At 44.3% G+C, this 22,539-nt stretch overlaps 1 protein-coding gene across 8 annotated transcripts in view; it reads right to left on the bottom strand.

The window, feature by feature from the left end:
• Positions 1-22,539, bottom strand: part of DOP1B (DOP1 leucine zipper like protein B) — a 98,144-nt gene that overhangs the window by 10,712 nt on the left and 64,893 nt on the right. For 4 of the 8 annotated variants that reach the window (XR_011495402.1, XR_001398171.3, XM_044750652.2 and 1 more), the window contains exons 20-32: positions 22,231-22,342; positions 20,977-21,165; positions 18,371-18,493; positions 16,311-16,445; positions 12,458-12,513; positions 10,803-10,907; positions 10,636-10,702; positions 10,130-10,274; positions 5,209-5,294; positions 4,882-4,991; positions 4,613-4,759; positions 3,310-3,371; positions 2,683-2,811 (exon numbers count right to left, since the gene is read on the bottom strand). Coding sequence is in view for 4 of the 8 variants with exons in the window: in XM_044750652.2 (XP_044606587.2) it covers positions 2,683-2,811; positions 3,310-3,371; positions 4,613-4,759; positions 4,882-4,991; positions 5,209-5,294; positions 10,130-10,274; positions 10,636-10,702; positions 10,803-10,907; positions 12,458-12,513; positions 16,311-16,445; positions 18,371-18,493; positions 20,977-21,165; positions 22,231-22,342 (1,466 nt within the window). In the remaining 4 variants the exon portion in view is untranslated. The remainder of the gene's footprint in view (positions 1-2,682; positions 2,812-3,309; positions 3,372-4,612; positions 4,760-4,881; positions 4,992-5,208; positions 5,295-10,129; positions 10,275-10,635; positions 10,703-10,802; positions 10,908-12,457; positions 12,514-16,310; positions 16,446-18,370; positions 18,494-20,976; positions 21,166-22,230; positions 22,343-22,539) is intronic. The other 4 variants (XR_011495404.1, XR_011495403.1, XM_070488841.1 and 1 more) reach the window with 1 other exon arrangement.

Here is a 22,539-nt window from a genome sequence, read left to right as displayed (position 1 = left end):
CTTGGTTTAAGGGTAAAATTACTGGCGAATTTGCTTTTTAAGTTGACACGATCAATGTAAAATTTACGTCACTTTGAGCCAAGACGTATGGAGCTGCTCAGTTCCCCACCCTGTGCACATCGACCTCCTTTAGTGCTACTTGATGGTGCTATAAATCAAGGAAAAAGGACCCAGAAGGTATCCCAAAAGAGAAACACTAGAAATTCCCTATTCCTGCCTCTTATTAGGCCTCAACTATTTACCATGGTGTGCAACCTAGAAGCTTCTGGAAGCATCTACTCCCCTCACTTGGGCATCACTGCCACACAGGGACCAGTCAAGTGTCCCAAGACTGTGTCAGAGAACACTCTGAATTCTATCATCCCAGGACCTCATGGCTTATCAACAGTCCTGGGGACAATGACAAGATAGAGGAAACTGTCAGTTAATAAAAAATTAAAGGGGGTAAAATGTTTATTTTTCTAACATAGTATTTTTAGAAATACAGCACTTGAGCTATCCAAATGGAGGATACTTATTTAGAGAAATTCCTCCTTCCCTAAGAGCACAAAACCCATCTCCTATTTAAGTCAGCACTATGCTGACTTTATATTATATATAAATATATATTATATATACAATATAAATAACGTATAGAGTATTATATTGCCCCTACTTCTCTCTCCCTCTCAGAGGCATGGTTTCTCAGAATTGTTGGATGTTTAAATCCTGCAATGTCAAATTCTCCATACCACTGTTTGAGAAAGGCTGTTGTCTCTTCTTTTCCTGTTCCACACACCTAATACTGTCTCTTTAGCTTTTTTGGGCCTCAGCTCAAATTTTAGGGGAGTGAGTGATGGGAGATGACGGAGAAGGAACAAGTATTTGCTCTCAGGGTAAGAAGGCACTGAAAGGATAGCTGGGTACACTGCTCAACATGCTCTCCTTTTTATTTTCCTCCTCTTGCCTCTACCGAGAAAGTGTGCTTCAGACCACCGTCCAGTGGCCAGGCGCATAAAGCACTGTCACGGATGCTGCGCACGAGCTGGAGGAAACACGACCCCTCTGGTTGTTCTTTCTCCTCTCCCGATTGTGCAGGGATGCAACAGAGTTCAGCTTTGCCTGCATTCAGCCGAAGTCTTTGGAGGGCTGCCATCGCCTTTCCTGGCATTCCTGGTCGTCATCTGATTGAATCAACCTCTTATGAATAATTCAAGAAAGGCATGCTACTTGGATTTGTCAATATCTGAATATCTGCTTTCACAAATCTGAAGTATTCAAGATATTATGATGTGAAAATCTTATGTGCTGTACATGTTGAAATTCTGTCAGCTGAAGGATAAAGGTATTTTATTACTGTAACTATAAAATATTGTCACAATTAATAATTGTGAAATCTGTTACTATTTCGAACTGAAACAATAAGACCTCTCAAATAGTTAAACAAGCAGGGAAGTGGACTGACAAATAGTACTGATATCAAGAGTCATCAAGATGAGAAGAAGCACATGCTTTGTGAGCTGACAGATGTTTACCAAAAATTTTTTTAAAAGGGCAGAGTAAGAGATTTATATCATAATTCTACCTGGAAACAACCCAAATGCCCTTCCATTGGTGAATGGGTACACAAACCACAGAATGGAATACTATTCAGCAAATGAAAAGGAATCAGCTACTGATAAATACAATAAAACAGATGACTCTCAAATATATTATGCCAAGTCAAAGAAGCCAGACTCAAAGGTTACACACTATCTAATCTCATTTATATGACATTCTGGAAAAGTCAAAACTATATGAACAGAAAGCAGATTGGTGGCTGCCAGGGGCTTGGGTAAGGGGAGGGGATGATTTCTAAGGGGCATGAGGAAACTTTCTGGGGTGATGGAAATGTTCTCTACCTTAACTGTGGTGTGGTTACAGGACTATATGTATTTATTAAAATCCACAGAACTGCATAACCAAAAGGGTGACCCTTACTGTATATAAACTATACCTTAATAAACCTGATACCCTCCAAAAAAATTTTACACCATAATTCTAATATTTGTAGAATTGTTTGTTAAACTCACCTTCATAATATTAAACAAAAAATCCTTTGAGAATTGTATTAATTTTATTTGATCCCATTGAGGCTATGAGTCTTAAGGAAAACAGATTCCTATTTGAGAACTCTTTCCTATCTTGTAGGAGGGCAAATTAAAAACAGAATGTCCGCTTTGCAGCTTCAACATTTTATAAGGAGGGAAAAAACCCTTCAAAATCATGTATAATATCCACAATAATTCATTTTTGAAACAGATGATATAGTGAGTACAAAGAAGAGAAAAAACTGTTATGGGAAAATTAGGTACTTCTCCAAAATCTTGCTCCTTCCCCGGCCTCAGTTAGTATTGTAAATTCGAAGTATCTTGACTATAGGAAGAATCTAGCAGAAGACTGCTGCGAAAGTACTGTCAGACTTTTAAAAACTACCTAATAAAAATTAATAGCATTATAACAATTGATTTTTAAAATAAAGTTTCAGGTTTACTGACATAGAACTTTCCAGCTTCTTCTCCGATCACTCCTGCTGAGCACTCATTTTAACACTTGACTATTCTGCCAAACATGCTGTGGGCCCCTCCAGCAGCAGCCCATCTCAGCCAGGCGTGGGTCCGCCTGTGTGTGGGGGTGGGCTGGGAGTGAGGGAGGTGGCCTTACCTTGGATCAGAGGGAGGTAAAGGTGGTATTGATCAAGTTCTCCACTGAAGACAGCAAAAGCCTGGCGCTTTAGCAGCATGGCTTTCTGCTCAGAACTTGAGAACAGTTTTAAAGAACTGCTCTGCATGTCTAGAATAAATACAGCAAATAAGTTTCACTTCGTGAGAAAACGACACTTAGAGGTAAGTGACAGAAAATTCATACTAGTGTAACTCCCATCTTCCCTGGTGAAAAAGCATCGCCTTAATTAAGTGAGGGCATATGGTTATTATTCATATTTATTTGTAAAAATACTTATTATTTAGTGATACTTAACGATAGGGTATTAGAAGAGGATATAAGCTGTACAAAAGTACTCCTAATAAATTATGGTAAACTTATCACTGCTTTCAAAAGTATTTCTCCACTATAAAGCTGTAGGAAAGGCTGTTAAGGCATTCTTGTCAATAGATCAGAACTGAAGGGCTCATTCATTTCGTCCCGACCTTGTGCACATCATGTTACAGTTTGTGGCTTAGATGGCACCAGAAAAGGCTTGAGCAGGGTTCTGAAATATGTGCTAAGAGCTGACTATGATGGCATTGGTCCTGGAAAGTGTGACTTATGTACAGGTAACACAGAACTTACTCATTAAATCTTTAAACATTGTTTTCTCATGAGTCAGAAGATGGTCAATAATGGACTTCCAACTGGATATTAAAAAAACCAAAATTAATCAAATATGCAAAGGATGACAGTATACTTAAAAGCCTCAAAAAAGAACATGCCCCTTTAGGATCTATTAAAAATTGCTTTCTGAAAAGAAGTCAGTGAAAAGAATAGTTTTCATATACGAGAAAGCTAAGCAAAAGCTTCTCATTTACAACCTTAACACGGGAAATGAATACTGGAATGAATAACATGGGAAATAATGAATACTTCCCAGCTTACAATAAAAGAAAATATAAATCGTCAAAGTACTTTGGCATTTTCAAGGGTTGCCCTTGAATATGTGCGCACAGGATGATATTCATATACTTGTGTTGATGGGAAGAAACGGTGGGTAGTGAAGACAAAGACCACTAGTTTTCAAACGAGCTCCCCCAGAGAGCAAAAGAATTACAGGGTGAGAGCCACAGGGCTCTGGTGGTGGTTGGGCAAACTTTCAGGCCATACAAAAAAGCTGACCAATCTCTACCCTCTATCCCTACCATTAATAAAGACACATTAGCCAAGCCCGGAGGAGAGTCACGGAGTGGTTTTGTTGACCTCCAAGAAAAAGGCATAAGAAGTTGATCTCCCAGCTGTATCTCAATGGATCTCTGCCACCAGCGCAGAGCCTGGCCAGCTGCAAGGCCTCAGTAAGAACTCATGGAGTGTAAGCTGAGACATGGGATAAGAACACTGCAGTATCACCAGCAGGCTCTGTCATCGTAACATTGGTCAGGATAAAGAATTACTAGACCAAGTACCACTGGAAGCCCATATTATGTTCTTTAGGAATAATATGCTCTTTTAATTGAAATTCTTCTTCTTCTTTTTTCTTTTTGGTGAGGAAGATTAGCACTGAGCTAATATCTCTTGCCAGTCTTCCTCTATTTTGTATGCGGGACATTGCCATAGTATGGCTTGGTGAGTGGTGTAGGTCTGTGCCCAGGATCCAAATCCATGAACCTGGGCCGCTGAAGTAGAGTGCGTGAACCTAAGTACTATGCCACTGAGCCAGCCCCCTGAAATTCTTTTTGTGAAAAAGGTGCCTTTGTATTTTCAAAAGACTTAATTCGTCTCCCATGAATACACACTTAACATATGAGCTTGTGACAGTGACGCCCTATGATTTGGGTTGATGCTATCTCTGATCCCACTTCACGTATGGAATTAATTATGTAAACTGAAACACTTTTCCTCTTGAAGATTCAGAGCACGTTTTTATCAGGACAGCATTTCTTACTGCACACAAGAAGTGTCCATCTGAAAGAAAGCAGGGTCCAAGAATAATTCCAGGACTTCTTTCTTCCAGGCTCGTTTTGTGTAGGCATAGCCACTCAGAGAGCTCAGCAGCTGAGCGCCAGCCCGGAAACTGGGAGCGTTGTAGGCGCTAAATGGGGGAGGAAAGTAAAAGGGGTCAAGGTCAGAGACTGTCCAGTGAAGACCACTTGATGCTTTCCCATCACCTATTTTTCTACATTTGGGTGGGATACGTGGAGGACACAACATTACCTGTGATTGCGTAAGTAAGGAAAAACGTAATAGAGCAGGCGAGAGACCAATGGCACCGCTTTCTCTTTCTCATCGCTTCGATAAACCATGTCCAGGAGAGATGCCAGAACCTAAAAGAACGGGATCGCAAGATAACAGAAACCTTCTGAAGCAAGTGAAAAGAAGAAATTTAGTTGTGAAGGTGGAACCTAACGAGAGAACTCCATGGTGCAGCTCGAGGCCAAGACTGACTGACGAGCTCACTGGCACCTGAGAATGAACCACCTTTGCAAAGAATCAGGACGGCAGTAACTTCCATAAGGGGTGACAAGTCAGCTGTGTGTTTACCTCTGCCAGGAGAGAGAGGGCTTGCACACTGTACACCGAAGGGGCAGATGCGGACACCATCGCCGAAGTGGCAGCAGCAGCATCTGCTGACAGAAAGAGCATTTGGGTTTTAATCGCGGTGAGTGGGCCACCATTTATGCCCTCAAAGCACCACATGAACGTGAGTGGTTAGCCCCCACCTTTCATACTGATTATGTATATAAATATATGTTTGGTATTCTTCTCTGTTAACGTGCTTAATTTTAGCACCTAAGAATCTAGGTATTTTGATCAAATAAATTAGCACTGACTCACTGTCTTCCTCCCCATTTCTATTCTCATCATCATTCTTGGAACGTCAACATCCCTCGGGATGTTATCCTGGCCTCTGAGCCCCTTGACCTTTTCTCTTCCAACAATTTTTTTACTCTGTTCCAGCTCAGCCATCCACTGTCACCATCATACCCTTGACCTCACTGATTTCCAAAATCTCCACTTCCGGCATCCTACTCTGACCACATGTTATCTTTCCTGCTCACTTACTCCTGAACTCTGCTCTGACAATTTCCTGACTCCTTGTACAGGCCTCCCATCCCTTGAGTCTACCACCCTAACCACCCATCAATCCCATCAATTCCTCCAGCCCTTCTGTTGTCTAATTCCCCACCTACACCCATGATGTATCATCTACCTTGCAAACATCCTGAACTCTTTCGCTTCTCTCTCCCCATGAAGCACTCACCTAAAAAAATGCCCCGCTGGCTAAACTGAATGACGTGCCTATGTAGTTCTGCGTAGCTAAACGCTCTGGGGAAAACCAAACCACTATGAAACTGATCTCACTTTATTTCATGACCATGAATCTCAAAAGGACCTGATGCTACCAGATAATCCTACCACTTGTACCTCAGTGGTATGTTGGCTTTCCCACTCTCCAACATAATTCTTTCACATCCTCCCTCGATAAAACATCAATACCCATCCCTTCCTAGCTGATAACCTCACCTGATAATTTCACTGAGGAAATTAATGTAAACAAACGGGAACTCCCTCAGTCTGGCCACTATGAGTTACCATCCAGAACTTATATCCATGTTCTCAGCCTTGTCTCCTATTTTGATGGACATGTTTCTGGCTCCTATTGAAGAACAATAATTCCATTTATGATATTAATCCTGGCCCTATGGCTGTCAAGGACTTTGCTTTCTAACTATCCTTTCTCTCTTGGGCATTAATTCCCTCCTCCCTGCTACAGTGTTCCATCACCATGCAAACATGCTTCGATATACTCCAATTTAAAAACAGACCAAATAAAAGATATTGTTTGGTCCTTTGTTCTGGTTGCTTACTGCCCTATTGACGACTAAGCTTCAACGAGTTATCTATACTCACTTTCTCCTCTTCCTCATCTCCCATCCTCTTCTCCACCTACTCCAATCAAGTCTTCCCGCCTCCAGTGACTTCCATATTGTCAAATCCAGTGACTCTGGCCTTATCTCACTCTACTTCTCAGCAGTCTTCCACTGGGTTCCTCCTCCCTCCTCTCGAAACACTCTCTTCTCATAGTTTCCATGACTCTATGCTGTCTTGGTTTTGCTCCTACCCCAGGGACCACTTAATCATTTTTTCTGGCTCCTTCTCTTTTCCAGACATCTCAAATTTAATCCTTGCAAAACCAAACTCAATTTCTCTCTCTAAAATGTTCTTGCTTCAGTCTTCACCTCAATAATTGCTTAAGCCAAAAACCTAAGTCATCCTTGATTGCCTTTTTTCTAAACCACTATATCCAATCCATCAGCAAGTTCTGTTGACCTTGCATTTAAATCAGTCCACCTTTCTCCATCGCCCTTGCCTCCAAGCCAACATCATTTCTTGCCCAAACTACTGGGAAATCCTTTTAACTGGACTTCCAGTTTCTGCTCTCATCTGATACAGCCCATGTTGCTCACAGCAATTGTTTTTTAAAGACTGAATGAGATCCTGTCACTTCTCTAAACACTTTAATGGCTTCCTGCAGCAAGTGGGATGAAATTCAAACTCCTAACCATGCTCTATAACAAGTCCAACAACCTTCAGCCCCCACTCTCTTCCTGACCTCTGCCGACCACTCATTAAGCTCCAGCCACACCAGTCTTCAGGTTTCTTGGTCTAAGCCCACTCTCACCTCAAGGACTTGCCATCCCTTCTGGGCAGTGCCTTCCCAGGTCTTTGTGCAGCTGCCCCCTTATCTTTCATTTCTCAGCACAACTGTCACTTATTCGGGCACGTGTTCTGGAACATCTAAAGTGACCCCTGTCCTACTCCCAGTCGCTGCCTCATGGTACTAAGAACCCCCCGAAATTCTCTCGGTAATTTACTTATTTTTTTGGCCCTTAAAAAATCTTTTATTTTGAAATAACTTTACATTTTCAGAAGAGTTGAAAGGAGCCCTTTGCTAATTTATTTTTTGATTATCATCTTCCACGCCCAGAGGCCCAGCTCATTTTGTTTGCTGCTATGGCACCAGTGTGCAGAACCACAGTGTGTGCCACGTACCAGACACAAATCTACACATAAGAACCTGCACATCCACTGCATGCATACAACTTTAAGTGGAGAAATATACTTCACTTTGAAGCCTCATTCTGTATCATGCTTTATATGGCCAATATGTACACTTAGTTTGTTCAAGACTGAAACAAAAACAAAATACAGTTATGGTCTACACTTGGGTTTTTTGGTGCTTTATAATTTACTAATTAAGTTTTATTGAGAAGCTCAAAAATCACCTCCAGCTTTGGAATTCTATAATTTTTTTTTTGGTGAGGAAGATTGTCTCTGAGCTAACATCTGTGCCAATCTTCCTCTATTTTATATATGGGACGCTGCCACAGCACGGCTTGATGAGCGGTGCATAGGTCTGCACCCGGGATCTGAACCTGCAAACCCCTGGCTGCCGAAGTGGAGCGCACAAACTGAACCACTACAGCACCAGGACAGCCCCTATCATTTCTTTTTTTAACAAAAATCAAGTAATTATTTTACCACAGTAGTGTCTTAAGGTTAAATGTAATTTTTGCACAAAAGCCAGGCCCAGTAACATTTGACTGAACACAGCCAGCACAGCTGCACTGGTGGTGGAGCAGCAGTGTAATCCATATGATAGTACGTACAACAGAAATAACTTCTCCCTTTGAGGGCAAGTTAGCCAAGGAGAAGCAAGAGCTCTCTTTCCCTAGAACCACAACTACAACCACAACCACAGCCTGAGAAAGCATAATTGTTGGTTTATATTAGCAAATGACAGTATACCACTTATAGTGTCTTCATTATAGAGTAATTACAGTGTACTCATTTTTCTTATGCAAACCACAACACTTCCTATCAAACAAATACGGCAGGAGTAATGGACGGGGGTACCACAGTTTGTCTGTCTAGCACACCACCCTTCCTCCTCCTGGGAAGAGAACCCCGCGTTCAGGTGGGAGCCCATTTCTTGTGGCTCCAGTGCATCAGCCCTTCCTCCCGTCCTCCGGGTCAGCTGCACGGCCCGAGAGGAGCCAACCAGAGTCTTTGCATGGGACTTGACTAACCTCCTCTGAGCACCTGCTATACCTGAAACCAGATACTGACGCCTGGGCTTTTCACTTACGTGAGCCAAAGTTTTTTGTCTTGTTGTTTTATTTCTGTTAGTCTAAAATAGATTTCTGTTACTTGCAAGAGAAAAGAGTTCTGACTTCCTGACACTTCTCCCTTTGTATATTAAAAAGCACAAATTTAGCTATGGTTCTGCTGCTGTAACTAGTGTGGATGTTTATGACAGAAGTCAGAAAGGCTAACGGTTTCGAACATCGACTCTGTGGTGGGTACTCTGTTATGTAGTTCATACTGAGAACTCAAATGTAATTTTTTGCCCCTGTGATAATAAAACTGAGACCAAATCTATTTTCTCGTCTGTTGTTAAGCAATACTGGGACTGGGCAGACTTTCCTGTCCCAGTGTTAAATAATACTGAGAACCAGCAAAAATAATTACTTGCTCCAAGATATACTTAATCCCGAAAGAAAAACTGTAAACCAACTACAATGGCTTACTTAGGAAAACGAGCAGTGTGCTCACCCAGATTCACTTCTGGACCCTCACCTGTGCTGCGCCCAACCATCGAGAGGTATTTTATCATTAACTGCCTGATCCCCACCAGTTCTCCACCTTGAAAGATCTGCCACAAATGGCTCAGCCACGGCCCTACAACCCTATACACGTGCTCCCCCAAGGCCCTCCGTGAGACACTCCTGCCACTCTAAATGTCTCCCTCACTGCAGTAGGTCTAATAAGCTAAGATTTGCTTGATTGACAGATTTGTTTGGTGGCCTTTGGGACACTGGCAATCGACAATCTACACTATTGAATTTAATTCAGACTCCTCAAGAGGACCTGGCTGATCACTGATCCTTCAAGTAAACACATGCATCTCTTTTGCAAGTCTCCCGACTATTTTCATAGAGAGCCATAACATCATAATGCTGCAGTCTGCCTCGTCCACGTGACCCCCATTACAACATCTTCACACTTTGGCCGACGACTACACACAAGGATCACTGAAAGGCCAGGGCGTGCTAGTCAGAAATGAAATACACGACGTAAACTGCCTGACAACAGTTTGTTGGTTTTCTAAGTTCTCTCTCCAAGGTTCCACAAAAAGAAAAACATGCATTCTCATACTCTTTTTCCCGCACAGCTTTCTATCACTGAGTCTATGCAAATTATCTTGGCAAGTTACTTTCCTGGCCCCCCACCTAGGCTCAGTGAGGGCTTAACGCAGTGGCACACGTCACTCAGGACACTATCAGTGAATCCTGTTGTTTATTTGTGAGAAATAAAAACAGACAGTTTACTTAGGAAAAAAAAAAAAACTGGACCCACTAGCTGGCAGCAAGTTATTTTCTGACCCTTCCACACCTACCATACAAATCTTCCTCGGCGTCAGATTCCTCCAGAGAGATCTGAGGCTGGGCCTTCACTTCCAGGTTTCTGCTTAGCCAGCTGGTTTGTTCCAAGGAAGAGCCAGCAATGTTCCCCACAGCTTCCAGGATTCTCTGAGTGACTTCCTGAGAGTAGTAGGAAGAAAGAGGAAAGAAAGTTAAGGAAAAGAAACTTAAGTGCCTGAAACAGCCCCATCCAACAGAAATATAATGCAAGCCACAACTGTGAAGCATATAGGCCATATTAAATTTTCTACGAGCCACGTTAAAAAGTAAAAAAGAAACAAGTTAATAATGTTATCCAAAATAGCATCAGCATTTAAAAATTATTGATGAGATTTTACAGACAGGAATGCAGGAAGTTAGACCTGAGAACGAACACCAATCTCAGATCTGATTCTGCGCAGCGTTCACTATCTGCGACATCCTCTGAAGACGGGCAGCTCCTGGAACACTAATAGTCTGTCCAACGCTTTCACATACAGACCTGAAGGTCTTTTTGATCCTTCTTGCTTTCTAGGTTGGGGGTTCTTGTGACAAAATCATTCAGCATGCTGTTGAGAGACAACCAACTTTAGACTCAGAACGCCCCAGAAATAAAGTAGGTTCCAGCAGAAAAATACAGTAACGTGAATGCTGGGACACGAAAGATACCTGAGAAGCAGAAAATACCCAGGGGGAGCGAGATTCAACTGCACAGATTCCTTTAACACACCCAACAACGAAGGAAAGTTCTCTTGTAAGGCCGTGACTGGGAGCCTGTTTTTAAAAAACATAGGAAAAAATACCCAACCGTGAATAAGTCAAAACAAAATGTGTACTTATTATCATTTTTTGATCCAGTGGTTGAGAAGCAGAGGGAAGATGGCATATCTGACTGATCTGTTTGTTCTTTTTAAATTAACACATACACAAGCTCCGTTTTGGTATTCTGGCAAGAACTTAGTTTGGAGACCTGAAATCCTGCTGCTGACAGGTCAGATGCTTCCCGTTTCCTCGTCTATGAAATAAAAGCCTTAGTCTCTTGGCCTGTCTAGCTCTAACATTCAGCTTCCCTGGCGCTGCTGGTAACAGAGACAACTGCTTGAAGGTTGCAAAGCCTTGGGTCAGGGGCCACATCCACCAGGAAGCTGACCTTCAGCAGCTCTCCAGTCAAGCCCCACCAGGCATGAGGAGGATTCAGATTGCTGCTACAAAGTGAGGCCACACAGCACAATCCACTGCCGCTCAGCTGCAGCCAGAGGGCCCCAGGTTCGAGTCCTGGTCCCCAACTTCCTGCCTCCTGAGTGACCTCGGCAGTGCCTCCTCTGCAAAAGGAGGACAACAGGCATCTGACCCACAGCTGCTGTGAGAGCTCAGACATCCCTGAGACCACTGTCACAGACGCCTGTGTTACAGTACTTATTAAGCTATCATGAGGAGACGCGACCAGTTCATCTTCAGCTCCTGGAGGAAAGAACAATGATGCTTATGGGTGAAGGGTGAACAGCTGGTCTGAACTTAACCCCACACTCAGGGACTCCTGGGGTCATGACCCTTGATTTACCTTCCTGCACCTTCAGCATGTGGTGAGTCACAATAACCACACAGAACATGAACTGTGTGAACCCAGGAGCCTGCACCTAGCTGTCAGATTTACTTATTGTGAAACTCCAGAAACAAATGTGAGGATATGAAAGCTTCCTTGAGAAGGTGTCTGTACCACCTTCATCCTCATTACGGCAACAGAGAATGCCCCACATGGTGGAGGGGTTTGGGAGCTGCCCCTGGGGCGTGCCATTGAAAGCTGTGAACGAGGCCCAGTCAAGTTCCTTCTCATCCGTGGAGAAATGCCTGGAGAATCTGCTTCAATACCTCCTGTCACTGAGACTGCTGAATATGGACGGACGTTAAGCTCATAAACCCAAGCAGAAGCCATCCAGTAGAACACAAGGGATGTAGTGAGGACAGCACAAAAAACAAACACACCTCCTTTCTCTAAAAGAGGTCTTGAACGCGTTCCTTTTCTCTTTTTTGGTATCAACTCAATGTGAACTGTTTCTTTTAAAGTTTACCAAGCCTCACATAAAGCTTTGCTAACACAGAGTGTTCAACATACAGCACACGAACTGAGAAATGTCAGATCAGGTCTCTGGAGAAGGATGAGTAAGATCATCAGGGCATGCCCACACCTCAGGAAGAAATCAGGACAGCATTAAGGTATTTATGAACAAAGGCTTTCCCACAGTCAAGAAACACAATCCAAGTAATTATTTACAATCATTGCAACAGCACCCACAATTGGGAGGCGCTTTGAGGGACTGCATTACCTCTGGATGAAAGCATAGCAGAATTGCAGCACGGGGATATCCACGAGGGGCGACTTCTGCAAATTAAAGTGAAACCCGTTACTCCACACTGGTAGGAAACGGGCTGAAAAAGAATTCAAATACAAAATGAAACAGATTCTACATCCTAACAAAGCTAAGGTTTTTAGCCAAAGAGTCTTTCAAATGTAATAATAAACATGAAAGTTCCCCCAAGGGTAACAACAACAAATGTATCCTAGGAGGTCTCAAATCATCAGGGCCCCATCAGACTGCCAGAGCCATTCCCTCTCTGTTTACCGGCTTCCCATTCCAGGCTTTCAACAAGCATGCGGCGAAAATGCGGCATTATAACCGAAACTTCCCAAACAAACAGCGGCCAGTGTTGACCCTCATGAGCGCATGTGACCAGCTACAGGCAGGAGACAACAAAATATTTTAACTCTTAGCTCAAGGAATACCCTCAAACTCAGCCCAGACGACTTCCCTAAATTCCAAGTGGCTGGAATTACTTGCAAACTGGTTTTCAAAACACACATTTTTTCCTTTTTTTCCCTCCTTGCTGGTAAAAAGCTATTTGTAGAAGTTATCCAAGTTGAGCTAATTAAACTAACCACAAAATGTAATTTAGTTATCTGAGCAGCCAAAAACCAGTCAGCCAGACACGATCTAGTTTTTTTTTTTTGGCCAAGACAAGACTAGAAGTTGCAGATATTTGTGGAAATTCAAATAACATGAAGGAACAAGACCTAAAAGCACCTGTTGTGTGTATAAAAGCCGGCCCAGCGCCTTCTCCCAGAGCACAGCTCACCTGTGGGTCTGCATCCTAACGCCATTCCTAGGGGCTGACCACCGGCGTGGAAGGTCAGCTTCCTGACACCTGAGACTTGCTCGGAGTCATAAACACAAATCCACCTGGGATCTGGCGGCCCCTCCATCCCCACTCCTCTCTTCCAGCATTACATTACTTTAACACTGACGTACAAGAGTGACAAGAGCGAAAGGCAACAGGACTGTCAGGCATTCGAGGGAGACCCAGGGGCACGCCTGACAAACCGTGTGGAAGTCGCCTGTGTCCACTTTACACCTGAGTCCTTCAGCACATCATACTCTGGCTTCACGGTGTTAATTTTCAGGCTGGCTTATCTGCTTTTCCCAACTAGGATACAGGCTGAGGAAGAGCAGGAACAGCCTCACTATTCAGGATTCCCCACCACGGATGGACACAGTTAATTTTCAATCAACATGTGGAAGGAAAGAAGGTGACCAGGGCCCGGGGTCTCACTGACTGGTTAGAAGCCCAAATGGGGCCAGGCCTTCCCAGCACAGACATTTCTATCCTGAGAGAACGTGCAAGAGGCCCTTTCAGAGGAGGAGCCCCAGACGGACAGTTCCCCTCCAGGGCAGGAAGTTATAAAAATGGCTTAAGATATTCTTGGTCAGTTTTCTCACTATGGGGTGAAAAACAGCCGAAACCATTTCTGATTCCAGGTTTCAGCCTCTCCTCACCATCCTGAGCATAATGACCTTAATATTTAAAAATTATATTCCTTTTATTTGTTATAAAAATGTTTTACTATGGTAAAATATACATAACAAAATTTACCACTTTAACCATTTTTAAATGTACAGCTCAGTGGCATTCAGGACACTCACAAGGTTGTGTGACCATCACCACCACCCATCTCCAGACTTTTTTATCTTCCCAAACTGAAGCTCTCTACCCACTAACCACTAACTCTCCATTTCCCCCTCCTCCAGCCCCGACCACTACCATTCTAAACCAGAATTTCTAAACTAAATTAAACTGTCTCTATGAATTTGACTACTTTAGATGCCTCATATAAGTGGAATCATACAATATTTGTCCTTTGGGGTCTGGCTTACTTCACTCAGCATGTTTTCAAGGTTCATCCATGTTGTTGAATGTGTCAGAATTTCATTCCTTGTTAGGGTTGAGCACTATTCCACTGTGTGTGTAAACTGCATTTTGTTTATCCAATCATGCATTGACGGACACTTGGGTGGTTTCTACCTTTTGCTATTGTTAATAATGGTGTCATGAACACTAGTGCACAAATATCTATTTGAGTAAAAGCATATATGCCTTTTTTTTTTTTTTCTGAGGAAGATTCACCCTGAGCTAACACCCATACCAACCTTCCTCTGTTTTTCAGTATGTGGGCCACCAGCACGGCATGGCTGCTAACAGAGTGGTGTAGGTCCGTGCCTAAGAACTGACCCTGGGCCGCTGAAGTGGAACATGCTGAACAGTCCCACCAGATTATAGCTTGTAATGATCACTTTTTCCATTCTACCAATTTCATTTAAGGAATTATTCTTAAATTTTTCCTATCTGCACAATTTTAAATCACCAGATAGAAGGCAGTTATTTCAAGGCTGAAATAAATCACTGGTTTCTATCAAATTAATTAATTAAGAACAAAACAGCTCCTACACTTTCAATGAGGAGCTCTGCCTTGATAAAAGCAAAACCTCTAAGGGCATAAAAATATTAAACCTCAAAGTCTGTTCTGTTTCAAGACCATTGTGCATAACCGAAGAAGCTCTCTGTGCCTCACAGTCCCCCTCGACTCCTAAGCAGAAATTGAACAAAAAAACCTCTGAGAGCTTCATGGTTCAGCCACATCACCTGTCAAATGCCACTGCTTTCACCACGGCCACACGAAATCTCTTCTTTCTCAGAATGTCTAGAATGAGTTATGTCCTCTGACATGTAATTTCCGCTTTTATAAAAATGACAGAAATTTTTAACCTGCCCTTTGACTAAGATGCTCTCCTTGGCCTGACTCTAGTCAGGCTCCTCTGAATTCTCTTCTCAACTAGGCCTCAACCTTGTCCTGCGAGGGCTAAAACTTTCAGACGAACAATTTCATCCGCCTCCCACACTAAGAGACTTGCACAGACTCCAGCATGGTGCCCAGCAGCTCAGGGCCCCATCCCGAGGATAATACCCCACCCCTCAAACCCCGGCGGGAGGAAGCTCCAGGCTGCCACAACAATTTGCCGTTTGTTCAGCCAAGATCCAGGAGACTCCTGATCTCCTTTTTTTAGAGCGTTTATTAAGAAAAGTGTACAGTTCTAAATCCTTCCTCTGTCCCTTTGAGATATGTATGCATCTCCCACAACCCAGGAATGCCTTTCTCAAGGACATGGGAGCCATCCCTTTGAAACATCATCATCAAAAAATGACAGGGCCCCCATCTCCTTGTCTCCGTGGGAGTAGTTTCCCTAAGCACCAGCTGGCAAACCCACATGGTCTAATCACACTGACAAATGCCCCTTCCCACTTTCTTGTAATGTTCCACTTTCCTGACTTTGCTGGAGTTTCCCCTCCCTACTCTCTCACCCTCAGGTTAAAATACCCAGTTACCTCTGCACACCTCGGAATTGAGCTCACCTCTCTCCACCACCGCAGTTGTTACTGAATAAAACTGGTCTTCACCACCTTTAACTAGTGTCTGGCTTTGCTTATCTTTGACGCCTTTTAGGCTGCAACCTCCTAGAGGCAAGTGCCATTTTCTCTTTCTAAAGGTTTTATTCACTTTGGCACACAGGGTACTTGATGAGAACCCGTGTACCGGACAGGGCGACCTGCAGCAGGGACGTAAGGACGAAAGACAGTCCCTGACCTCAAGTGGTTCCCACCTTAAGAAGGCAGCACAGAAGCCTATGAGGTACACAGTCTCCCCAAAGCCCAGTAAGAACACCTCCCTTGCACAACCACCAAAATTCCTAGTTGCTCCTGAGACCTCTATTCCCTTCCCAAACACAATTTAGATAGGAGGTTACGAGGAAGCCACGCATTCATCGGGAGGGTCCCCAGGCTCCTGACCTCGTCCCCTCGAATTTGTGGCGGCCTCTTCACCACCTCCTTCACCAGCTGCAGCACCCTTTCGGTCTGCAGGGTGCTGAGCGCACAAATCAGGTCGACGAGGGTTAGCTGGGATGCACTCGCTGCCGGGATGATCTGTTCAGGAAAAAACAATTCCTTTAAAGTATACAGAGAGAAAGCAAAAGAGTGATACACAGAAAGTGTTCTATAATAGTTGCCCCTGGAGAAAGAGATTTGTTTCAATCTTTTAAACACATATATAAATGAGGACTGGATAAAGGACTCCCTTGGGGGGAATAAAGAGCCAGTTATGCAATTAATCACAATAACGTGTCAGCATCTGAATAAAAGGTGCACTTGATGATGGGGCAGTAACCCTGGTGTTTTCGAGCTTAGAAAGCATTTTGGAAACAGGTATACTTAATCTGAAGGAAACACGCTAGCATTAAGAGACAGCCCCAAAAGTATGAGGAAGTAAGAGAAACAGATAAATCAGGTTCACCCTAGCTGGCCTTGGCAGGAAAACCCATGTGGGAGGTACATTTTGATGACTGAAATCTCCATAACATGGTCACATGCACTTGGAAGTATCAGGTTCATCACCAGGACAGACTCCACAGGTGCTAAGCAGGGTGACCTGGGCCACCAACCTCTCATGCCTCCTCGAGGAAAAGGAACCCATGTTGGGCACTGAGCTAGTGTTCAGGGGGTGGGACAGACCCTCTGAGGGAGGTACAAGGTAGGAACCTGGATGGTCAAGAGAGGGAACAAAGGAAGAGGTGTGTGTTGGTTTTGCAGAAATGGGTAAACCAAACCCCTGGAGCAGTGAGTGGAGAAAGAATGTGTGAAATGCAAATTGAAGTTATCTTCAGGGATAGAAATGTGATGACTTAAGTTTTTAATAAACTTTTGTTGAGCGTTATTATTGTCATTATTTTTTGCTGAGAAAGGCTTGCCCTCAGTTAACATCTATTGCCAATCTTCCTCTTTATGCCTGTGAGCCACCGTGACAGCATGGCCACTGACAGACGAGTGAGTGGTGTAGGTCTGTGCCCGGGAACTGAACTCGGGCCATCGAAGTGGAGCACGCTGAACTTAACCACGAGGCCATCAAGGCTGGCCGGTGAGTATTATTTTTATAAATTAAAAAAGCATATGGACCCTGGGTGACAATGATGCGTCATTGCAGGTTCACTGATAGCAACAAGTGGATCGCTCTGCAGGGATGTTGATAACAGGGGAGGCCACGCATGTGTGGGGGCAGGGGATGCATGGGAAACCTCTGTACCTTCCTCTCATTTTGCTGTAATCTAAGACCGCTCTAAAAAAAAATAATGTCTTTTAAGAAAAATGGTTAAAAAAAACCTCTAAGATGGTACTACAACCAGGGAAGGGCCCGTAGGGGTGCTCCGGTGCTCACCGGTGGGATCATGAACCATTCCTTGAGCTGGGTGGTAGGCTCATGGTGGTTTTCTAATTCTTTGAAATGTACATGTGATATACATTCTCGTATGTATGCTATCAGATATTAGATTTAAAAGGTTAAATAGAAGTACTAGATATTCACCATAGAGAGATCAGAAAACAGAAGTCAGGGGCGGGCTCCCCTCTCCACCCAGCCAACATGTAGTTCTAGTTGTAATCAGATGCAGCCAAATTATCTTGTGCAGGGGCCGGCCTGGTGGCGCAGCGGTTAAGTTTGCACATTCCGCTTCTCGGCGCCCCAGGTTCGCCACTTCAGATCCCGGGTATGGACATGACATTGCTTGGCAAAAGCCATGCTGCAGTAGGCGTTCCGCGTATAAAGTAGAGGAAGATGGGCATGGATGTTAGCTCAGGGCCAGTCTTCCTCAGCAAAAAGAGGAGGATTGGCAGTAGTTAGCTCAGGGCTAATCTTCCTCACAAAAAAAAAAAAAAAAAAAAATCATCTCATGCATTTGAAATGGTGAAACTACTTCAACAGCTTCCCTTGTCGGCCTCCCATGTCCCCTTTGATTACACGTGACTCTGGCATTTTGGGCAGAGTAAGTTTAACTATTACTTTCGTTCCCAAATGTTACCTTCATCTTACTGTGACATTTCACCTTCTTTCTGCTCCATACTGCTGCAACGGCGGCCGTTAACTGATCTCCGAGATGGGCTGCCAAGGGGTTCAAGAAGTCTAAGATTTTTTGTCGTATGGTCTAAAAAATGGAAAAAAGAAGAGTGATAGCAGAGAAGTCCGGGGCTGTGGCATACTGTATACTCCACCACATCTGTAAATGCCGGGAGCAGGCGCTGTGTCGTCTCAGCGTTCCCAACACCATGCTCTGGGTCACGGGGAGAGGAGTTGGATGCATGAGAATGTGTGATGCACGGTAGGCAACCTGGGTGGACAGGGGATGGCTAGTGGAGCTGAGCAAGAAGAGACTCTGGGGAGACGATAAACATGCCCCTCAAGGAGCCGTGAGCGGGGCAGGTGCTTGAAGGAAGCCCCCGAACGCTTGCAGAGACAAGAGAGAAAGGGAGGACAGTGGGGCTGGCGCTGTTCCCATCCTGAAACCCCCCAGCCTAAGCTTGTCTCCATCAGCCCAGGAAGGGCTTATACTCATTCGGAAAGAAGTTTTTCAATTTCCAGAAATTAGTATCATTCAACTAATTTTATTATGTGATTAATTTAAAATAAACCCACAACACGGCCCTGGACATCACTCACCAGCCTCCCTTTTGCTACACACGGATTTGTCTCCGTTCCTGGAACCTGCCATGTTCCTTCCTCTGTAAATCCTGGTGGTCTCCCAGCTTCTAACACCCCTCCCCTGGTCAAATCCTCTCACCCTGGGGTCTCGGCTCAGCCACTGCACCTCAGGAAGGCCTCTCTGGCCCCCAGATCAGGCCGGGTTCCTTGCACATGCTGTCAGGGCACCCTGTATTTCTTTGTAGCATTATCATCATTGTTTTTAAATTGACAGTTAATGTCTGTGTCTGCCATGAGAGCAGGGACTTCCTCTATCCTGTCCACCGGCCTATAATCAGGGCCTGGGCCACAGCAGCAGGCACGCAAATGTCTGTGGAATGCATGAATTTACTGAGCGCTATGTCCCCACAGCCTACGTTGAGCATCACGTTAGACACAAGTGAACATGGGACGGAGATGTCTTCCCATTCCACCATGTTTTCTGCTCTAGAAAGACGACCAGGGATCCCAGCTCAAGGCCTTGGGTCCTTCAGGGAGGGTTAGGGTTAAGTGCTCAATAAATGTCAGCCATCATCAAAATGAATCTTGCCATCAGCCCCTGAGGCAGGATACTAATAAATCATTTAACAATCAGACTCTGGGGCCACCCTGTGGCTGAGTGGTTAAGTTCATGCACTCCGCTTTGGAGGACCAGGGTTTCGCTGGTTCAGATCCTGGGCGTGGACATGGCGCCACTCATCAGGCCACAGTGAGGAGGCGTCCCACATGCCACAACTAGAAGAACCCACAACTAAGAAAAATACACAACTATGTACCAGGGGCTTTCGGGAGAAAAAGGAAAAATAAAAATCTTTAAAAAAAAAATCGGACTCATTTTGGATGAGGAAGCTGAGGCTCAGAGAGGTTGAGCACCTAAGGGTTTTCTGAACCCTTTTTAGAGCAGGTTCCTGTGGCAGCTTGAAATATAGCAGATTTCCCTTGGAGGGCACCCCTGAAACTGACAGAACATTCTGGAGGCCACCTGTGCATCACAGTACCTAAAAGCGCACCCACCTGGGCATCAGTCTGCCTGGGTTAAATTAAATCCCAGTGTTGCCACTTATCAGATGTGCAGTCGAGGGCAAACTCACTTTCTCTATGCCCCAATGTCCTCACCTGTAATCTGGGAATAATAGTACCTACCTCAGAGGTGAGGACTAAATACTCTAGTAAAGCACAGCACTCTGGATAGTGCCTGGCATCGTGCCTCCAAGTGAGGAAACCACAGCACAGAGAGGTTAATGAACTTGCCTAAGGTCCCATAGTGTGGCCGAGCAGAGAGCTGAACTCAGGCAGTCTGGCTGCCCTGCTCTAAACCACCCCACTCAGCCCAGGAAGCTGGATGCCCATGTCAGCCCTGAGGCTGTGCCTGGCACCAGCGGTGCTCAGCGGACGTGAGACACAGCCAGGTAATTCTGAGCCGCCACATGTGGCAATCTGAGATTGAGTCACGTGCCTGGAAACCTTCCAAGGCAGAGACTGTTACAGCCGAGGGGGAGTGGACTACAAAGGTTCTGCGTTATACGCTTCTGGTTTAATAAAAAACTGAAAGATACCCCAACATTCCACCTTGACGTGCCCGTGTTCAAGGCACCACTAAAAGGCAGGACATAAGAAAGAAGCTGTCTTGGTAGAGGAGCTTGAGAAATAGGTAAGGACTTTCAGCACCCTGCCGGGAACGCCCAGCGACTTTATTTTTAGCTAAAAAAAGGGAGGGAGGGGACAAAGGGGGAAAAATAATAGGCTGAAAACCACCCACAAAGGCTTTCTTTATAGCAACAGAAAACTTATTCTAATAAACTGGAGATTTCTCCTTCTGACTTGCTTCTAACTTGGGCTGCATCGAGCACACTGTTTAATTATTTACCTATATACTCCTGCACGTATTTCTTTTTCATGGGACAATACAAGACAAAGGAAACAATGCAACCACAGAGGAAGTTCTCTCACTTTGGTGGTTTTAAAGTAAACGGAAGAGGATCCCTTCATGGCTCCAAGGAGATCAATGGGTCTCTTCTGAGTCTCCTCCTTTCTGAGAACATTCCAGAGAAGGGCCATGGTGTTAACAATCCGGGGCAGCTCTTCCAGGATGGCATTCTTGGCATTTTTCAAATTAGCAGGATCACGTACGGCAGGGGTCTAAAGATGAAAATGAATGTGAGACTCTGCGGCAGCTGTGGCACCGTCCCCTTCTGGTGAGGACAGCGGTGCTGGGGGGACGAAGTCTGGGCTGTAGCACTCTTCTGAGCAAGACCCACCTGTGGTGGTCTGGAAGCAAAACGCTTCCCTGTGCATTTAAAACCCATGGTTTTCTTTCAAAAGAGGATATCTGTGAGTCTGAGGCTCCACGTGACCAACTCTTTCAGTCACTCAGCCACAGCATTAGCTGCATTCTACAATTTAAATTCCAGATAGGGTAGGGTAATTAACAGCTAAATGTCTTCCAATACAGACTCATGAACACCATGAGGTCAAGTAAAAATACACGGGGGGGGGAGATTACTTTTTATCCTATTTAGTTACTGATGAATGGGCAAGGGCAATAGGGGCCCAGAGGGAGTGCCAGAAGAACAAAACCACAGGGCTGGGGCTGGCTCCGTGGCCGAGTGGTTAAGTTCTAGCGCTCCGCTGCGGCGGCCCAGGGTCCGGGTCCTGGGTGTGGACATGGCACCGCTCGTCAGGTCACGCTGAGGCGGCGTCCCACATCCCACAACTAGAAGGACCTGCAACTAAGATATACAACTATGTACAGTGGGGGTTTGGGGAGATAAAGCAGAAAAAAAAAAAAAAGAAACATTTATCAGGGGCTGGCCCCGTGGCCAAGTGGTTAAGTTCGTGCACTCCACTGCAGGCGGCCCAGCGTTTCGCTGGTTCGAATCCTGGGTGCGGACATGGCACTGCTCATCAAACCACGCTGAGGCAGCATCCCACATGCCACAACTAGAAGGACCCACAACAAAGAATATACAACTATGTACCAGGGGGCTTTGGGGAGAAAAATAAAATCTTAAAAAAAAAAATTTAAAAAACAAGAAAAAAAACAAACCACAATTGCATTACTTACATATATATATTTGCATGCATAAATTTGCATATATATTTGCATTACTTACATATGTGTATTTCTTATTTGAAACAGACATAACCCAATGAAGACAAAACAATATATGAAAAACACCTCAAACTCAGGAAAAAAAAATTTACCTTTTTGTTTTGGTTGGGTTGTTCCAAAAGACAAAAATGACTAATGGTTGTCAGACCCTCCAAAAGAGTGAGTGGATAATCCGGAGAAATGTTTTCCCTCTTGGAGGTTATGCTTTGGTGAAGAAATGAGAAACCAGTTTTGAGAATTTTTAAGAATGAGGACATAAAATTTTTAATCTGACACATAAGCATACAAACCAGAGAGATATCACTATCTTAAAAAACAGGGGCTCTCATAATGAAATATGGTTATAATATTGGGGCTCTCATAATGAAATATGCTGATAATACTAGGGCTCTCATAATGAA

The sequence above is a fragment of the Equus asinus genome, chromosome 18, assembly GCF_041296235.1.
Source record: "Equus asinus isolate D_3611 breed Donkey chromosome 18, EquAss-T2T_v2, whole genome shotgun sequence".
Classification (NCBI taxonomy): Eukaryota; Metazoa; Chordata; class Mammalia; order Perissodactyla; family Equidae; genus Equus; species Equus asinus.
This window is presented reverse-complemented; position numbering and strand designations above follow the sequence as displayed.